Source organism: Sorghum bicolor, chromosome 3 (assembly GCF_000003195.3).
Source record: "Sorghum bicolor cultivar BTx623 chromosome 3, Sorghum_bicolor_NCBIv3, whole genome shotgun sequence".
NCBI lineage: Eukaryota > Viridiplantae > Streptophyta > Magnoliopsida > Poales > Poaceae > Sorghum > Sorghum bicolor.
Genome location: NC_012872.2, coordinates 7,765,310 through 7,781,775, shown reverse-complemented (window position 1 = coordinate 7,781,775; position 16,466 = coordinate 7,765,310). Strand labels below are relative to the sequence as shown.

At 43.3% G+C, this 16,466-nt stretch overlaps 2 protein-coding genes and 1 long non-coding RNA gene across 3 annotated transcripts; 1 reads left to right on the top strand and 2 right to left on the bottom strand.

Annotated features, from left to right (window-relative positions):
• On the top strand, nt 4,769-7,573 carry LOC8079025 (heavy metal-associated isoprenylated plant protein 37). Its single transcript, XM_002457405.2, has 3 exons — nt 4,769-5,208; nt 5,323-5,398; nt 6,077-7,573. Exons 1-3 carry the CDS (start codon nt 5,170-5,172, stop codon nt 7,303-7,305), a joined length of 1,344 nt encoding a protein of 447 aa, XP_002457450.1. The 5' UTR covers nt 4,769-5,169; the 3' UTR covers nt 7,306-7,573.
• On the bottom strand, nt 7,378-12,140 carry LOC110434004. The gene is made up of 3 exons (XR_002451449.1): nt 9,527-12,140; nt 8,538-8,751; nt 7,378-8,119 (listed from the first exon to the last, which is right to left on the bottom strand). It is a non-coding gene; the product is annotated as an uncharacterized LOC110434004 (long non-coding RNA).
• Nucleotides 12,250-14,871, bottom strand: LOC8070406 (nucleolin). Its single transcript, XM_002455220.2, has 3 exons — nt 14,689-14,871; nt 14,430-14,586; nt 12,250-13,214 (listed from the first exon to the last, which is right to left on the bottom strand). Exons 2-3 carry the CDS (start codon nt 14,569-14,571, stop codon nt 12,427-12,429), a joined length of 930 nt encoding a protein of 309 aa, XP_002455265.1. The 5' UTR covers nt 14,572-14,586; nt 14,689-14,871; the 3' UTR covers nt 12,250-12,426.

Here is a 16,466-nt window from a genome sequence, read left to right as displayed (position 1 = left end):
ACACGACACGACACAGTGTCCTCTGTGAGCTGCCAGGTCACCCCAAAGTGTAACGGGGTCGGGTCGTCCCGGGGGCTGCACGACGAAACCCAGGCCTTGTTTAGATGTATTTTTGTTTGATTTTGACACGGTAGTATTTTCGTTTTTATTTGAAAAATATTATCTAATTATAGATTAACTAAGTTTAAAAGATTCGTCTCGTGATTTACAGGTAAACTGTGTAATTAGTTATCTTTTTTATTTATATTTAATGTTTTCATGCATGTGCTGTAAGATTCGATGTGATGACAAATCTTGTAAAGTTTTGAGTTTTTGGAACAAGCCCCCAGTGTCGCATGCGCTGGTACGGACGCGAGTGATGGCGGGAGCACGGACGATACGAGGCGCCTAGTGCTGTGCTGCTGATTCGGGTGAGCGGCGAGCACCGGCACGGCCAACGGGGAGGGATCGGAGGTGCCAAAGACAAGCCCTTGAAATCCAGCAAATGGAGATGGAGCATTCCGCCCCGGCCGGCCGGCCCGCTCCCTTCTCTATTCGCCATTCGCCACCAGGAAAATGGGGAAGGCCAGGCACAAGGTGGCAGGAGAGCTGCTGCATCTGCATCTGCAATTCTGCATGCATCAGTGAGGACACTGTTTGTGTTGCGCATGCCCGCGAGGTCGACGAGGACACACGGGCACCACCACCACCAGGCTAGGCGCTCCTCACTGGCCGCGGTGCCGTCCGTTGAGGGGGGACGGGGAGCACACCAGCGCCGGTGCAGTGCAGGTCGAGGCACGCACGCAGACGCAGACGCAGACGCAGACGCAGACGCAGTCATGCAGACGCAGAGTAATAAAATTTTGATTGCCAGGAGCAGTAGCCTGTCTAATTGATCATAGAGTTTGGATCCGTCCGTCCGTCCCCGCTGGCCGTTGCCTGCCACTGTTGCGCCCCAGTGCTGGAGCAGCGCCCATGCTACCCTACTACTACTACTACTACCAGTAGCAGTGGTAGTCGCTCGTCACGGCATTCTCTGATCTGCGGCCGGCGCATAGCATACAACTGCCCACTGGGGCGCCAAGGGTGTGCTATGTAGGCCTTGTTTAGTAACCGAGAAATTTTGGATTTTTTTTTTAAATTTCTCGTTAATCGAATCTTACGACATATGCATTAAGTATTAAATATAAATTAGAAAATAACTAATTGCAAAGTTTGCTTATAATCTACGAGATAAATTTTTTAAGCTTACCTAATTAACAATATTTGTTAAATACAAACGAAAGTGTTATAATATCTATTTTATAATAAAAAGATAGAACTAAAAAAATGTCGTAGTATAAATTGCACTTTGTCAAACCTCAGTGGACAAAACAAAACAGAAGGGCAACGAAGGGAACGAGAGGGTTTTGGTGACCATCCCACCCAAAATCCGCGTCGATCGTCGTCTTACCTTGCCAGCTTTTTATTAGCAGCAGCTCGAGTAGCTCCAGTGCACTCCCGTTGCGTATCCACCCAGATCGTGAGTGATCTTTTGTGGTACTGTAGACCGAGGCATGCAGCACCGCTGCGTCAAATCTAGGATCAGCTCGGTACAACGACGGCAGACTTGGTCACGTTCGTTTACGAGTACAAGCATTTACCAGCGATTATACAGTGACTAGCACACTGCTCGTACGTCTAGTATTGTACTCCTATAAGCCTGACGTGAAGCAAAGATCTACGACAGCGCAGTAAGGAACCAAGCAAAGTCAGGCCCTGTTTAATTATAGAAAATTTTGCAAAATAGCTAATATAAGACTTTTATTTGTATTTGATAATTATTGTCTAATCATAAAATTATAATTAGACTTAAAAAATTTGTCTCATAAATTACAGACAAACTGTGCAATTAATTAATTTTCATTTATATTTAATATTTTATATATATACCATAAGATTTAATGTGACGAAAAATATTAAAAAAAAATTATATTTTATTGGAAACTAAACAGCCCACTGGACACTGAGAGCGGAGGTCATTGTCGCGTCGCTGTTCGACCCAGCTTTCAATTCCTTCGTCCCTTCTCCGGTTCTTCCTCGCTGGAGTACCTGCCCCCCATCACTCACCTGCTCCTCATCAGTTACAGTTCTCGGCTTCTCGCCACCGTGCATTCATGCCACCACAACAAACGCACAATGGTGCGAGCACGGCCGACATGTGGGACCTGTGTTAGTATTCCATTTGCATAGGGTACATGTAGTGTAGGGCTGGGCTGGCTGCATTGCAATTTGTTGTCGTGCACTCGTGCTGACGACCTTGCATTATTACTGGTGTGGAACACAGAATCAAACAAATCACAAAAATGGTGCTGCAAGTAGGCAAGCATGCAATTTTCTGCGGGGAAATGACAACACAGTGGTCGTTACAGCCTGTAAATACAGCCGCGTCCTGCGTGCAGCTATTTTCCCAAGGACGATGGGAGTCTCTCAAAGTTTGAGGTCCGAAGAAATGACACATCAGTACATACTACTGTACAGCTAAACAAAAAAACTGAAATGAACTAAAGTATGGTTACGCGCTACTGTAGCTAGGAAAAAATGGATGTTTTTATATTGAACAAAAGTGACAGCCTCTAATTGTAGTCCAACAGATGTCTTTGACGAGACAAAACTTAAGCTTTACAAATTATCAAAACTAACAAATGGTGTACACGTTCAATGTATAGAGAGATTGCATCAACACATATCTATATTCATAGTGGTTTTGGGACGATATTTTAAGCATTTGATAGCATATCTTAAGACAAATCAAGTACTGCTTTGAAAACCTTTTCCCCCACCGAAACATGTTTTACCTTTGGACGATGGATAGAGGCACTGAGGGAGTACCACCTTTTTATCCACAACAAACACAATGCCTGCAGCTACAGTGGACTTTCAGGCAATTAGTACGAAAGAAAGTGACATAAAATTGTATTGCTACAGGGCGCTGTTCAGCAGCAGCTAGTCAGACACTACTATACGGTTACTCCACTCCACATTCCACAGCACACACCCAAAAATCCAAAACTTTTTAAAATTTATCGTAATATCGAATCTTTAGATGCATGCTTAAAGTATTAAATATAGACGAAAATAAAAACTAATTACACAGTTTGGTCGAAATTAATGAGACAAATCTTTTAAGCCTAGTTAGTTCATGGTTAGACAATATTTACCACAAACAAATAAAAGTGTTACAGTGTCACGAAATTTTTTTCTACGGAAACTAAACACGGCCAGAGACGATATGTATAAAATCCTCAGAAAAGAAAAACGCACCATACTATTAGTAATAAAATACTACTATATATTTATATACTGTAGATGGACCCCCGTGGTGCTCCCTCTTTTCGCTTCACTTTTCCAGATACAGGTAGCAAGCGTACTTTTGGTTTCTGCGCGACGCGAGCCCAAACTCCGAAGCGCACACGGCACACTCCGCTCCCATCACGCACGCACACAGACGAGCGAAGCGAGACACAGCGGCAAAGCAAGGACACCCCTCATTTTTTTACCGGACGCAAGCCTGACGGATTGCGTCGAGCATCGCCCGGCCGGCCACCCACACCCAGCACCAGGCAGCCAGGGACTTGTTTAGTTCCAAAAAATTTTGCAAAATTTTTTAAATTTTCCGTTATATCGAATCTTTAGACGTATCTATAGAGTATTAAATATAGATAAAAAAAACTAATTGCATAGTGGTCGGAATTGACGAGACGAATCTTTTGAGCCTAGTTAGTCTATAATTGAACTATATTTGTCAAATACAAACGAAAATGCTACGCTATCGATTTCCAAAAAATTTTGGAACTCAACAAGGCCCAGAGCAGCCGTAGTACGTGGATAGCTCCAGCCCCCACGGTTCACCACGTCATCGCGTAGTATCGCAAATTTTGCTTCATTTTTCAGTGGCAGTTGGCACCATGCAAGAGTGAAAGGTGCTTATACAATTTCTTATACAATTTCCAATTTTCAGGCAATAAGTAATACTGTATTATGTGTTGCATACTACGGTACAGCAGGTCCTATAAAATCCTCAGAAAAGAAAAACCCACCATACCTGTATGATAATGTAGTATTATTAGGCCATATTCAATGGAAGTTTCATGACACAATTTCCAATATATCCATATTTTAGAAACAACATGAAACTCTCTCTACTCCCATGAAACTTTTATCATCTCTCTTTATTAGAGCAAGGTCAATAATAGAGCCAAGTGCTTGGCTATAAGACAAGTGATTAGAGCCAAGTTATACAATAAGTTGTCTCATACTTGTCTCTAAAACATCTTCTCATTCTTATTTCTTCTTACAACACTTATTATTTGGGTTCACCACTACTTATGCATCCATGTCCAGCTTAATGCTTACATGAGAGCCAAGCTATCATCTCTCTTCTCTCTTCTTTCTTTTACATTAGCATTAGCTTGACTATAAACTCATTATTATAACCTCTCTTAGACTGCAAAATGGCACGCGCACGCGCGCACAGGCCTTGGCGCTTTGCTTCTCTCATTCTCTTGACTCTTGAGACAATGTTCTGGAGAGACTACAAAAAGCGAAGTTTTACCACACTATTCTAACGCGAGAGGAGAGAGACAGACAGACATGATGGGTGTGGGTGTGGCTGTATACAGAAGGCGTCGCAATATATTTTTCCCCACAACGTTGGGGGCGTGGGCAGGCAGGAAGGAGGTAGGGAGGGCCAGGGAGACGAAGGCCCAAGCCCCAAGCCCCGCCCATGTGGGTGTGCGAGAGGGTCGGTCTCGGTCAGGTCACTGAGATTGAGATGAGATAGTATATAGCAGGAGAGGGAGTTCTGAGCCGCGCACTCCAGCAGGGCCCAGGTGAGGCGAGTGAGTAGCCGAGCAGAGCAGGTGAGGCCCGGCCGAGAGAGGAGGAGCGTTGCCAACCGAGCCATTCTTAAATGCGAGCGGGGGGAAGCGAGGAGTAGTGGCTTCACCTGCAACGGCACAACCACAACACAAGCACAACAAGAACAAGAACGGACACTCCTATCACTCCTCCACTCCCCACCATCAGCTGCCCCCATCCTCACTCTTCCTCCGCCCGCCTCTTCTCTTCTTCCCCCAGCAGCCAGCAGTCTCTCTCTCATACAAACACAAACAAGCAACGACTTGCTCACAGTAGTGCTCCCCGGACAGAATGACCAAAGACGAGGAGTTCAAGCTGGTCAAGATCCAGGTTCCCTTCTCTCTCCCTCTCTCTCTGACTCTCTACAAGTCATGTGGCTTCTTGAGTGAGTGAGAGCTGACTCAATCCTGTTCTTGGGCCTTGTTGTTCGCTTGTTCCTTGCAGAACCATGTGCTCAAGGTGAACATACACTGTGACGGGTGCAGGCACAAGGTCAAGAAGCTTCTTCAGAAGATCGAAGGTACTTCTTCTCCTTCTCCCCCCCTCCTACACAGCTTTATTGTTCTACCGCCCCCAATTCCTTGGGCCTCCTACAGAAGAGCGCTTACTCGATAACGTGGTTAGTGCTTTGTTTTCAGTTCTCCCTTTTTTTTTTCTTCACACCCACTTTACTACCAATATCTATCTTTTCTTTTTCTGCCCGGCCGTAAAAACTGAAGAGCTTTGTCGACTTGCAACCACCCCCGGTGTCTTGCTAAGTGCGTTAACACGACAAGAGATCCCGGCTTTTCATGTAACGGGCACTTGATGTTCAGACCAAATTGATTGTTAATATCATTCTTCTACCTTAAAAAAAGGAAACAAAAACTGGTAAGACTTGATTTGATTCCAGCTTAGAGTTGGTGTGCACTTCATTTTACTGAGCTGTGACTGTGAGCTATGGTAAATAGGGCGGCTCAGACTTTTCACCTCAGGTTGAGGTGAAATTTCCTGCCCGTTCATTCAAATGGATGGGGCAGGAAAGTACTGCACTCTGGATCGCAACCCCACTCACTGCACAAGCCCACATCTTGTGACATGCATGCAATCGCCAAATCGGTGGTGCCAGTCCTCCGTGGTAATTACTAGTTACCGTTGCTCACGAGCGGCCTGTGACCCCTCTCTCTCTCTCTGCTGGCTGCATCTCATCTCATGGCAGGCGTGTACTCGGTGGCCATTGATGTGGACAACCACAAGGTGTCGGTGACAGGCGATGTGGACTCGGAGACCTTGATCAGGAAGCTCACCAGGGGAGGCAAGCATGCGGAGCTGTGGTCACAGCAGAAGGGCGGTGGTGGCGGCAACCAGGGCCACAAGGGCAACAATGGCCAGCAGAAGCACCAGCAGCACCAGCAGCACCAGCAGCACAATCAGCAGCAGCAGCAACAACAACAGCAGAAGCAAGGTGCTAATCCGGGCAAGGATGCGCACAACAAGAACAACAACAATGGCGGCCAGAAAGAGCAGGGGAAGCAAGGAGGGGTTGGGAGCCTCATGCAGGGCCTCAAGGCATTCAAGAACCAGCACAGCAACAAGAACCAGCTCCCTGAGCTCAGCTCGGAGGATGATGATCTGTATGATGACGAGGATGATGAGTTCGACGACGACTATGAGGAGGAGCTCCGCTTCCTTGGGGACAAGATGAGCCAGCTCGGGTTCCACAGCAACAACCACCACCAGAACCAGAACAAGAACGGGAACAATGCTGCTGTCAACAATAACCACAACAATGGCAATGGCAAGAAAGGTAATGGCGGCGGAGCCAATCATCACCAGAACACCCACCACCAGAACCAGAAGAATGTAAATGTGATCAACATGGCAGCTGCAAATGCCAAGATGGGAGGCGGAGGAGTCCAGAACCAGAAGAATGCTAATGCGATCAACATGGCGGCCGCGGCGAACGCCAAGATGGCCGCGGCTAATGGTGCCCAGAGGAACGCTGGTGCCATGAGTGGCATGTTGGGCCTGAGCCATGGCCTGGGAGCGGGTGCTGCTGCTCCTGGCTTCCAAGGCTACACAGGCTTCAACCACCCGTCCTATGCTGCTGCCGGCTATGGAGGTCTTCAGCAACAGCATCTCCAGCAGCAGCAGAGCAACAACCTCATGGCGAGCATGCAGGGGTACCATCATCATCCTGCAACGACGGCCGCGATGATGAACAATTTGAGGGGTCTGAATAGCAACATGATGATGATGCATCAGCCCCAGCAGCAGCCGCAGATGATGTACCACTCCTCTCCCCAGATCAGCCCTTACACTGGCTACTACAACCCTTACAATTACTACTACCATCCCCATCCTGGCAGTGCTGGTTACCCAGCCAGCAATGGGGATGTGGAGACCATGTTCAGTGATGAGAACACCAAGGGCTGTGTTGTCATGTAGGGATGCAGCTACAATCCTATAATCTAGAGGTTGGTGATGGACCATGGTAATGGTGATGCAGTCCTGCTACCCTTTTTTTTGTTTCTTTTTTGTTTCCTTTAATTATTTTACTGCTCTTATGGTTTCGCCTGTATCAAGAGTGAATCATGGTGTTGACTTAGATGTGTTGTTGAAAGTAGGGGCAACTTGAGAGGGTTATCAAACAGTGTAATGTAATACCTTTTAGGCTTTTACTGCCTAGTGCTTTGCCCTGACTGGCTTGTTATAATTTGTATATTGTATATCTGGGTGTTTGTGGCTTTGGACTTGTATGCTGTGCCATGTTATTAGTGCTGCCCACGACCTAGACTAACAGTGGAGGGGGTGAACAACTGTTAGCAGTCAACATTGGGGGTGACGCATTCCTGGCAAAATTTGTCGGCATTGGACTGGACTTGGTAAAAGCGTGCCATGTGAATAGAAATTAAACATTAGTTAATTAAGCACAAAGGACTCCAGAGCTTTGAAGTCCTGGCACCACCTTAGTTTAGGCAGCACAAATTCTCAGGGTAGTGTTTAAGGTTGAAATATTACTAGGAGAATTACATATTGGAACAGTTTCAATCACCAAAGAGGAGGAAGCTTGCAAACCTGTAAACCTGGAGATAAAGAGAATTCCATGGGAGCATTTTCCTTGAAACCAAGTTATGAGCCTGCTGAAACCAAAGATTCCAGCCATGATCAAATTCCATGATGAAAGTGTATGCTGGTAAAGGTGGTTGAAAATGAATGCCCATCATAATGGTTGTGGCTCCCTTCATGAACGCATTGGTCCCTAACAAAAATAAATTCTGATTTCTCGTCAGTCTTTCTTACCACTTTTGCCAGACTATAGTACATAAGATACCATAACGCACCCCCTCATCATATAGACAATTGATAACTGTTGCAAAATAAACAAACATAAAAATACCAGTACTAAGATTTGTTATTCTGAAGGTTTTAGAAAGTTCGACTTTCCAGTGTTGTACTAAAATGGAATCTTTGTGACTGAGGCGCGATGGCACAAAAGGTCACAACAAGCTCACTTGTCATCCCTGTATATTCTTAAGAATTCCATGAACTTTTTTAGCACAGTTCATCCAGTTTTCAAGTAGTTAATTATGCCTTATCAGAAAAAAAAAAGTAGTTAGTTATCTGTACGAACTACAAAGGCAATACTTTTGTAGTACACAGCAGTTCCCCCACTTCACCTGCATAAAGAATCGTGTAGATTCTCGGGAAGGGAAATTAGCAGACAAATGGCTTGTTTATTCCTCCTTGGATGGGTGGAATGGTTGATGTGCGTATAATATTTCATACACTTGCAGGGAGCGTGCGGCACGCACGCCTGCAGCAGTGATGATGGTCAACTCAATGCAAGATCCGGATGGATAGTGCAGCAGCAGCTGTACCGTGCCGAGTAACCTGCAGGATTGGAGTTTTTTCTAAAATAAAATTGATAAAACCATGAATTGGAGTTGAAATGCAGGGATGAAACAAGAGTAGAGATGCAAGTGTGCAGCTTATTTCAGTGAAGAGTAAATATGCACGGTAACAAGCGCTTGTGCTGAACAAGTATGCATAAACTAGCAGACCAATTTTCCACCAGACTAATGGTCCTGATTCCTGAATGGCTGAAGGTAGAGGACAAAGCCGCTTTGTGGCCACCAAACAAGCCAAATCTGGATCAACACCCAGTTTTCTTTCCGTCAGGGATGTAGCTAGGATTACGAGTCCCTTGCCGTATTGATACCCAACACACAAGCTTTGTGGAAAAGAGGTTTTTCCCTAACAGAAAAGGCTGAGAGACACTAAAGCAGAGCCAGTACATGATGCTAGTGTGGTTGAAATGAGGCTTTCTCCATTTCAGTCAACATCTCGCCCCCCTAGCACACATGCATATTGTGTGTATGAGCATATGAGGGGAGTACTCCAACAGCCATGTGAGACCCACGTACAGCGGACGTCTCAGCAAAGCCAGGCAGTGAGGACTGAGGGACCAGAACACAGGGAACAGTGGGCAAAAGCTGGAACCCAGCTGAGGGCATGGAAAGACATGCACAGTAAACTATAAACACAAACGATCATCTTTAGACTTTATCAGGCAGCTTTGGCATGTCACTAGAATAAAATTGATGCTTGCTTTTAGCACAAGGGATTATAATGAGGGGGGGAAGCATATAAAAGGGCAAAAACAAACCTCTCCAACAAAGAGGAGGCTCTGTGACGGCAAGGTCTGAGCAGGGGCACCACGCTTTTTGACCTGCAGTTGTGAAGCACAGTGAAATGCTACTTGCAACTACCAAGAAAACTTGGCCCCTGGGAGATGAACAAGCGGGCAGAGAACCATTGGGGGAGGTGATGAGATTCTCTCTGGAATGCGACATTCACCTCAACAGACATGCCAGTCTTTTGATTCAGAGCTTTGGTATTTGGGTGATGCTTTGTATATTAGTGGTACTTCGAAATGTGGGGAGTTTAAGCAGTATGGGGACCTTAACTGTAAAAGTTATCACTGAAGTCCTGTCATTTCTGAAAATTTTAAAAATATAATGATCTTGATGCGGACTTAGTTCCGGTTAGTCATTATCACAACTCAAAATATTATTATATTTTGATGAAACGGAATTCTAAAGAAGCTCAATTAAAACTAAGAACGAAACATAAAAGAATGCTTAACTTGCAGTTTCAGCATACTTACCTTATTCATTTGATCAAGCATAACCCATCGTGAATCTTGTAAAAAAAAACCCATCGTGAAGAAATCACTCCTCATCCAAAGTTCCAACCTAATAAACATATATTCATGGTTCAAAGTAACCAGCCTTTTTGTCAGTTAATAAAACCATAGATGAATCCTTGTTGTACGCTATATGTTCACCGACTTTGGTTTAACTTTATGTGAGTAAAAAGTGGAGGATGAAACTTTAAGTTCCCCAATGGAAGAAGTCCAAAAGCCTACAATAGATCATTAGGTTGTGGAGACAGCCAACTACAATATTCACAAAGGAAACTTCAGCAGTGGATGCTTTTCAGACTTTGTAATAGCATTTCAACAGTAGCAACAGGTTCAAGAACTTTAATATTGATCTGCCCCTCATGCCTCCAGAGAACAAACTAAGACAACGAATCTTACAATTCTGTTTGGAAGCAATTCAATATTGCAGAGTAGCTATAATTGAGGTGAGATGCGTGAATAAAGTAAAGATGAACTAAAGCACGAGCATGCCCACCTGCATGATCCCATAAGAAGCTTCCTTGCCTTTGCTCTTCCTGAAAAGGAGAAGTGACCACAAACAAGTAAATTACTTGCATGACAGTTTTGAATCCCATAGTGCTCTAGATCAAATATACTGTGAACAATTGATTTTTCAAACCTTCACATTAATAAGGCAAGTTCTCATCATATAAGAAATCCACCATACAGTGGTAACAATGGTAACAAAAATAAAGGACACCACATCACACCAAAAGTCCGATGGCTTTATTGGCTCAGTTGCCAGTTGGCACAACAATCAGATCCAGCCAGCATGATAAGCAGGGTTGAGTAACCATGGATTGCTCAACAAATTAAACTTTTCAATATGCAGGCTGAACCTTCAATTTATCACAGCAGGTAGTGGAATGACAGCGTCAATCTTCACATGACAGATTGCATTAGCAACAATCTACTATATGAACTACAAATAAGTGACCAACCATCCAAAAAATGTTATTTAGCCATTAGGACCGACAGTTAGGGGCTGTTTAATTGTGTACCAGGAAGCTTTGCCTAGCACTGCACTAGCTCCCAGGCATCTGATTTTGGACGCCTGAGGCTGAGAAGGCTGCCTGGTGCTCATGCTGCCTGGGAGGGCGCAATCCAAACATGTCCTTACTGTATAATCTTCAAAGTGCATAAGGCGTATTACAAGGGGAAAAAAAGAAAAACCCAGTGGTATTGGTAACCAACCATTTCAAAACAAGTCCAAACTAAGTCACTGAAGTCCAGCCAGTAGCTCACACCGGCCAGGACTAGTTTATATTGTACCAGCAAGCAAGAGATGATTTCAAATGATTTTGGTGTAATCTTAGTGTTAAAGGTTATGAAAGACCAAACAAGCACAACAGTTTGCAGAAACAGATAATTGCATACTAAGTAAACAACAAGATAGTAGTGTAGATCTGTCATTTGCACATGTGCACTCAAACAATACAAAGAAACAAATTTATGTCCTATGGAACTACTATCAGGGGAAATAAACTGTTTAGTTTGTCATGACAGCTGTATAAAGCTTCTACTGATATATTAGTTATATAAATATGCAACTTAAGGCCTGACCTCCATAGTGCTTAGTCAATCAACACCAAGTCAACAAGTGTGACTACAAAGGTTAGTGGTAAATCTGGTATTGTAATTGTAATACTGTAGTTGGTCCAACTCATATAACTTGTAAGGATTACAAAGGAGTGAAAGGACGTTAGCTATTGACCTCAGATACAAGAGATACTGAGAAACTATGCAAAATCAACAGTTTGAGCATATCATTTCCTTGCAGACTTTAATTATAGAAACAGTTGAGATATCAAGACATGCATATACTGAAGAGTGAAGACAACAGAGAAACTTCAAGTCTGACTTGAGTTGTACACAAACTAATCCAGTGTGAACGGAGAAAATCATACTCCCTGCTTCTTGCTGGACTCAGATATACTAAGTTCCCAAAAAGTTTTGCAAAATTTTTCAGATTCCCCGTCACATCTAATCTTGCGGCACATGCATGGAGCATTAAATATAGATTAAAAAAATAACTATCTGCACAGTTTACCTGTAATTTGTGAGACGAATCTTTTGAGCCTAGTTAGTCCATGATTGGACAATATTTGTCAAATACAAATGAAAGTGCTACAGTGTCCATTTTGCAAATTTTTTTGGAACTAAACAAGGCCCAATTCAGAACTCTCAATTGACATCACATGTGAATGATATGAACATTTATGTTTTTCTTGAAGTGCTTGTGTCATCACACAAAGCATATCCATTGTGAAACTAGAAGCATCTGAAGAAAGCATTCTGATGTGAGGGAATAAGAGATGGATACATAACGAGGTATGATCACCTCAACGTCTGTCATTTTTCCTCTTCCTAGCTTTGGCTTTCTGCCACTTTTTCCTAGACACTAATTTACTCTTTGGCTTTAACTTCAACTCTGGAGAAAACTTGAAATTTGGGTCCCTCATGCGTGCTTGTATATCCTTAAAGAACTGTATATTGAGCTTTTTTGGTCCACCCTCCCGCAGCTCTGCATATTCTGGTCCTGAAACAATGTTCTCAAATGCACCAATCAGGATATCTATATCAGTAACAACATCAAATACATTAATGTAGCGTCCATCAGGGCCTTTCTTCAGTTTCTTAAGAGCATTTTCTACGGCAAGTTTTCTTGCTTGCTTTCCCGGAGATAGCTCAGGTGGTTCATTCTCTGCTTTCAACAGCTCTGAGATTGTGCGGTACTTTGGTGACTCATCAAATTCAAACACCTTATCAATATATGAATCACTGCGTTCACTAGGATGTGCTTCGGAGGGAATATCATCATCATCGTCATCTTCACTGCCACTCCAGAGAGTCATATCATCTTCATCACTCTCAGGGCATATACTTCTTAACTCGTCACTGTCATCAGCATCAATAAGATTTGAATTTTCCTTGGCTTGCCTCTTCACTTTCTTAATTTCCCTCTCCAGTTTTGTATCACTCTCTTCGTCGTCGTCGTCTTCACTACCTGTCCACAGACAGTCCTCTTCATCTACATCCTCCTGCCAAGCTTTTCTGAACTCTTCATCCCCAGGCCTTCTTTTACCAAACAGATCGTAGTGTGAGTGATCGTCAGCAAAGTATCGGGTTCCTGGATAAGAAATTCCATTCAGTATAAATTGTACTCCCTAAAGGTTCATTTATCCATTTTGACAAAATAACTACACCATTCTAGACTGATCAAATTATTAGTTTGCCTCCACAACCACCTTAACATCAACCAATGCACCTTGTATAATATTAAATCATCTACTATTACCTCCACTTCCAGATGTAGGTTGTTTCAGGATTCTATCCAGTCAAACATTTTAAACATGGACCGCTGATAACAAGTTACATAGATTCACAACACATGGTTGATGTTATCATATTCATCATTGAAATATTTTTATAATGTAAAATTTTCACTATTTGAAATGGTACGGTTTTATCCTTCTTAATACAAAGATACGCAGCTCTGCAGCATGTTCGATAACAGAAATGGTATATTTTAATAAATTTTACAAGTCAAAGTGTCACATTTGTATGAGACTGTGTCACTGTCCTAAACAACCTAAACCTACATTTGGAATAAGAGGGGGTGTTTGGCAAGTTACCATCCTTCAAATGAAGCAACAGAAGATTTCAAACAAAATACTGACTCTCTGGAGCATATATAATGGCCCAATCAATGGCAATAAACAAATCAGCTCCTGAATTCTATAGCACATGACGCACATACATACAGTGCCATCTATAGTTGTGATACCATCTATATGCAAGTATGCATCACCCATGACCACGAATACTTCGTAATGAATAGAACAGACGGGAGGGAAATGCCCGAGTAGGTGTAAATCCACTTTGCCAGAAAAGAAGAAAGTGCTGAGGTTTTGCCGTACTCTGCATCTGAAAATCCCGATATTCCTTTGTCTTAATCTTAAGAAATAAGTTGTCATTTTTCCCCGAGAGGAAACATACAGTGTAGAGCAATAATGTCAGAGTTCAGTTGTATCGCTTCTTTCCCCAAGTCAGGTAAACACAATCAAAGCACACAGCAAACTTCGGCGTGCACTGAGTAGACAGTAACTACATCCTATGGCTCCAATCAATAGACTCAACTAAGTAGACACTCCACGGTTATGAAGTGAACTGGGTTACACATACTGTAGCATAAGACTGCGTCACTATGCAGTTTTCAGGTGCAGGTGGTGGCAATGATGCATGCGTCCCCTCGTGCTCCATCACACTAAACTCACATCATTCATCGCCAAAGACGAGACCGAAGGGGGGGAAGAGGAAGCAATAGAATTCGAACAGACCGCACCTTGAGGCGCCTGAACCGGAGGAAACAACAGCCCGACACCTCGCGTAAGCATGCCCAGCGTCGGCGGTGGAGCAGATAGGAGACGCGGCGCGCGGAGGCGGAGGTGCGGGAGGAAGTGGCGGGCGACGAGGCAGCGAGCCATGAATAGGTGGGGAGCCTGACACCGTTATCCAGAGACCAAAGTGGAGGAAAATCGTGTCAGGGTGGACGGCAGAGTTGGCGCAAACAATGGGAATGGGATTGAAGCGTCGATCCTTACCTGGTCCCTCGGCGGTTTCAGGAGTTGGCGGGCAGGTTGCTCTGGCGGCGGTTGGCGCCGTCTTGGCTTCCTCAGTCCGCGTCGGGCTGGCCGCGGCGGCTTGCGTCCGGCGGGCGAAGAGGCGGCGGGGAACGACGCCTGCGGCCGCGGGAAGGGACAGATACGCCAGACGCGGCGCAGGCGGCAGGCGGAGGCGCACACGACAGCAGGAGCTCGGGAAGAGGCCGTGGGCTGTTGATAATGGGCCTCATTGTTGATGGTAAGGACCTGGTGTAGGTTGCATATGGGCTTCACGTCTATATCTGGCCTTGTTTAGTTTTCAAAAAAATTGAAGATCTCATCACATCGATTGTTTTGAGATATGTATGAAAACTAAATATAAACAAAAATAAAAACTTTGTAATTTTTTGTAATTTACTAGACGAATCTTCTAAGTCTAGTTAGTCCATGATTGGATGATAATTATCAAATACAAACGAAAATGCTACAGTAACCAAAGCCAAAATTTCCCGTCAATAAAACCAGGCCTCTATTCCCTTCGTTCCAGAAAAAAATATATAAATCTTTTTATAAGAAAAAGGTCATTCTCGTTTTGAGATATTTAAGGTTTGACTAAAATTATTAAAAAATGCTAATATATATAATATACAAGAAAGTAAAATTAGATGAACTACAAAATGTATTTTTACAATAAATTTATTTGAAAATATAAATATTGATTTTATTCCCTATATAACTTCGTTAAATTTGAACTTATTTAACTAACACAAATCCTATAATTATATATTTTTTAAAAAGTAGGAAGTATATAATAAGGAAAAAGGTACATCTTGCTTCGTCAAATATTGTTTGCCTCCCTTAAACATTACAGACACTCACAATCCACGTGCAGTCACCCCTATAAATACATATACGCAAATCCTACCTTATGAGCACCTCTGGAGGACTGAGCCGATAGATCATGAGATTCACGAAGTCATCATAAGTGTCTTTCTACTGATGAGAACATCGCCTACTGCTGAAAGCGTAGCGTTGTTAAATCTTTTAATCCAGTAAAACGTGAACACCTGACAAGTGGAGATCTTGGACACGAATAAGCAAGTTCCACCACAAGGAACTCAACCAACTGATTCTTCTAAATTTATAAAACGTCCATTTTAATCCTGGAGTGGTTCTAAAAAATGATTTGGTTGACGTGGCACCTAAGTTAGCATGAGGAAGATATATCAATTTTTCCCACGGTCAATTGAACTTTGACAAAAGAATATATGTAGATTCTGTTTTATAAAAAACAAAAATACCTAAAAATATATGATATAAAAATACTAAAATTTGATTTAACCTTAGAAAAATTATTTTATCTCAGATAAATATGAAACAGGTCTTATATGGAATGTGTTGCCCTTTGCTTGCGCACTCGTGTAGACATGTATAGATCAAACTGTGGTTGTTGCTGCAGTAACCGGGTTCTTGCACCATACATTGAGAGTCATCTCTTTGACATGCACATTGCACCAATCACCTCTGTACTTCTACAAAGCCACTCATTCCCTCGCATTGTGTGTTGTCGCTTGTAGTTCGTTGTCGCCAAACTTCCATTACCTATCGAGCTTCAATGTGAACTCTAGTGTGGCAAGCAAGGTAGCCCGAAAACGGTATATAGTTGGATCGACTAAGGACCTAGGACGCATCTAGCCACTCTACGGATCCTCTCCTCTCATAGAAGGCATGACCTTCTTTGCTCTTCTACTCCATGCATGCCTATTGCCTAGCAACCT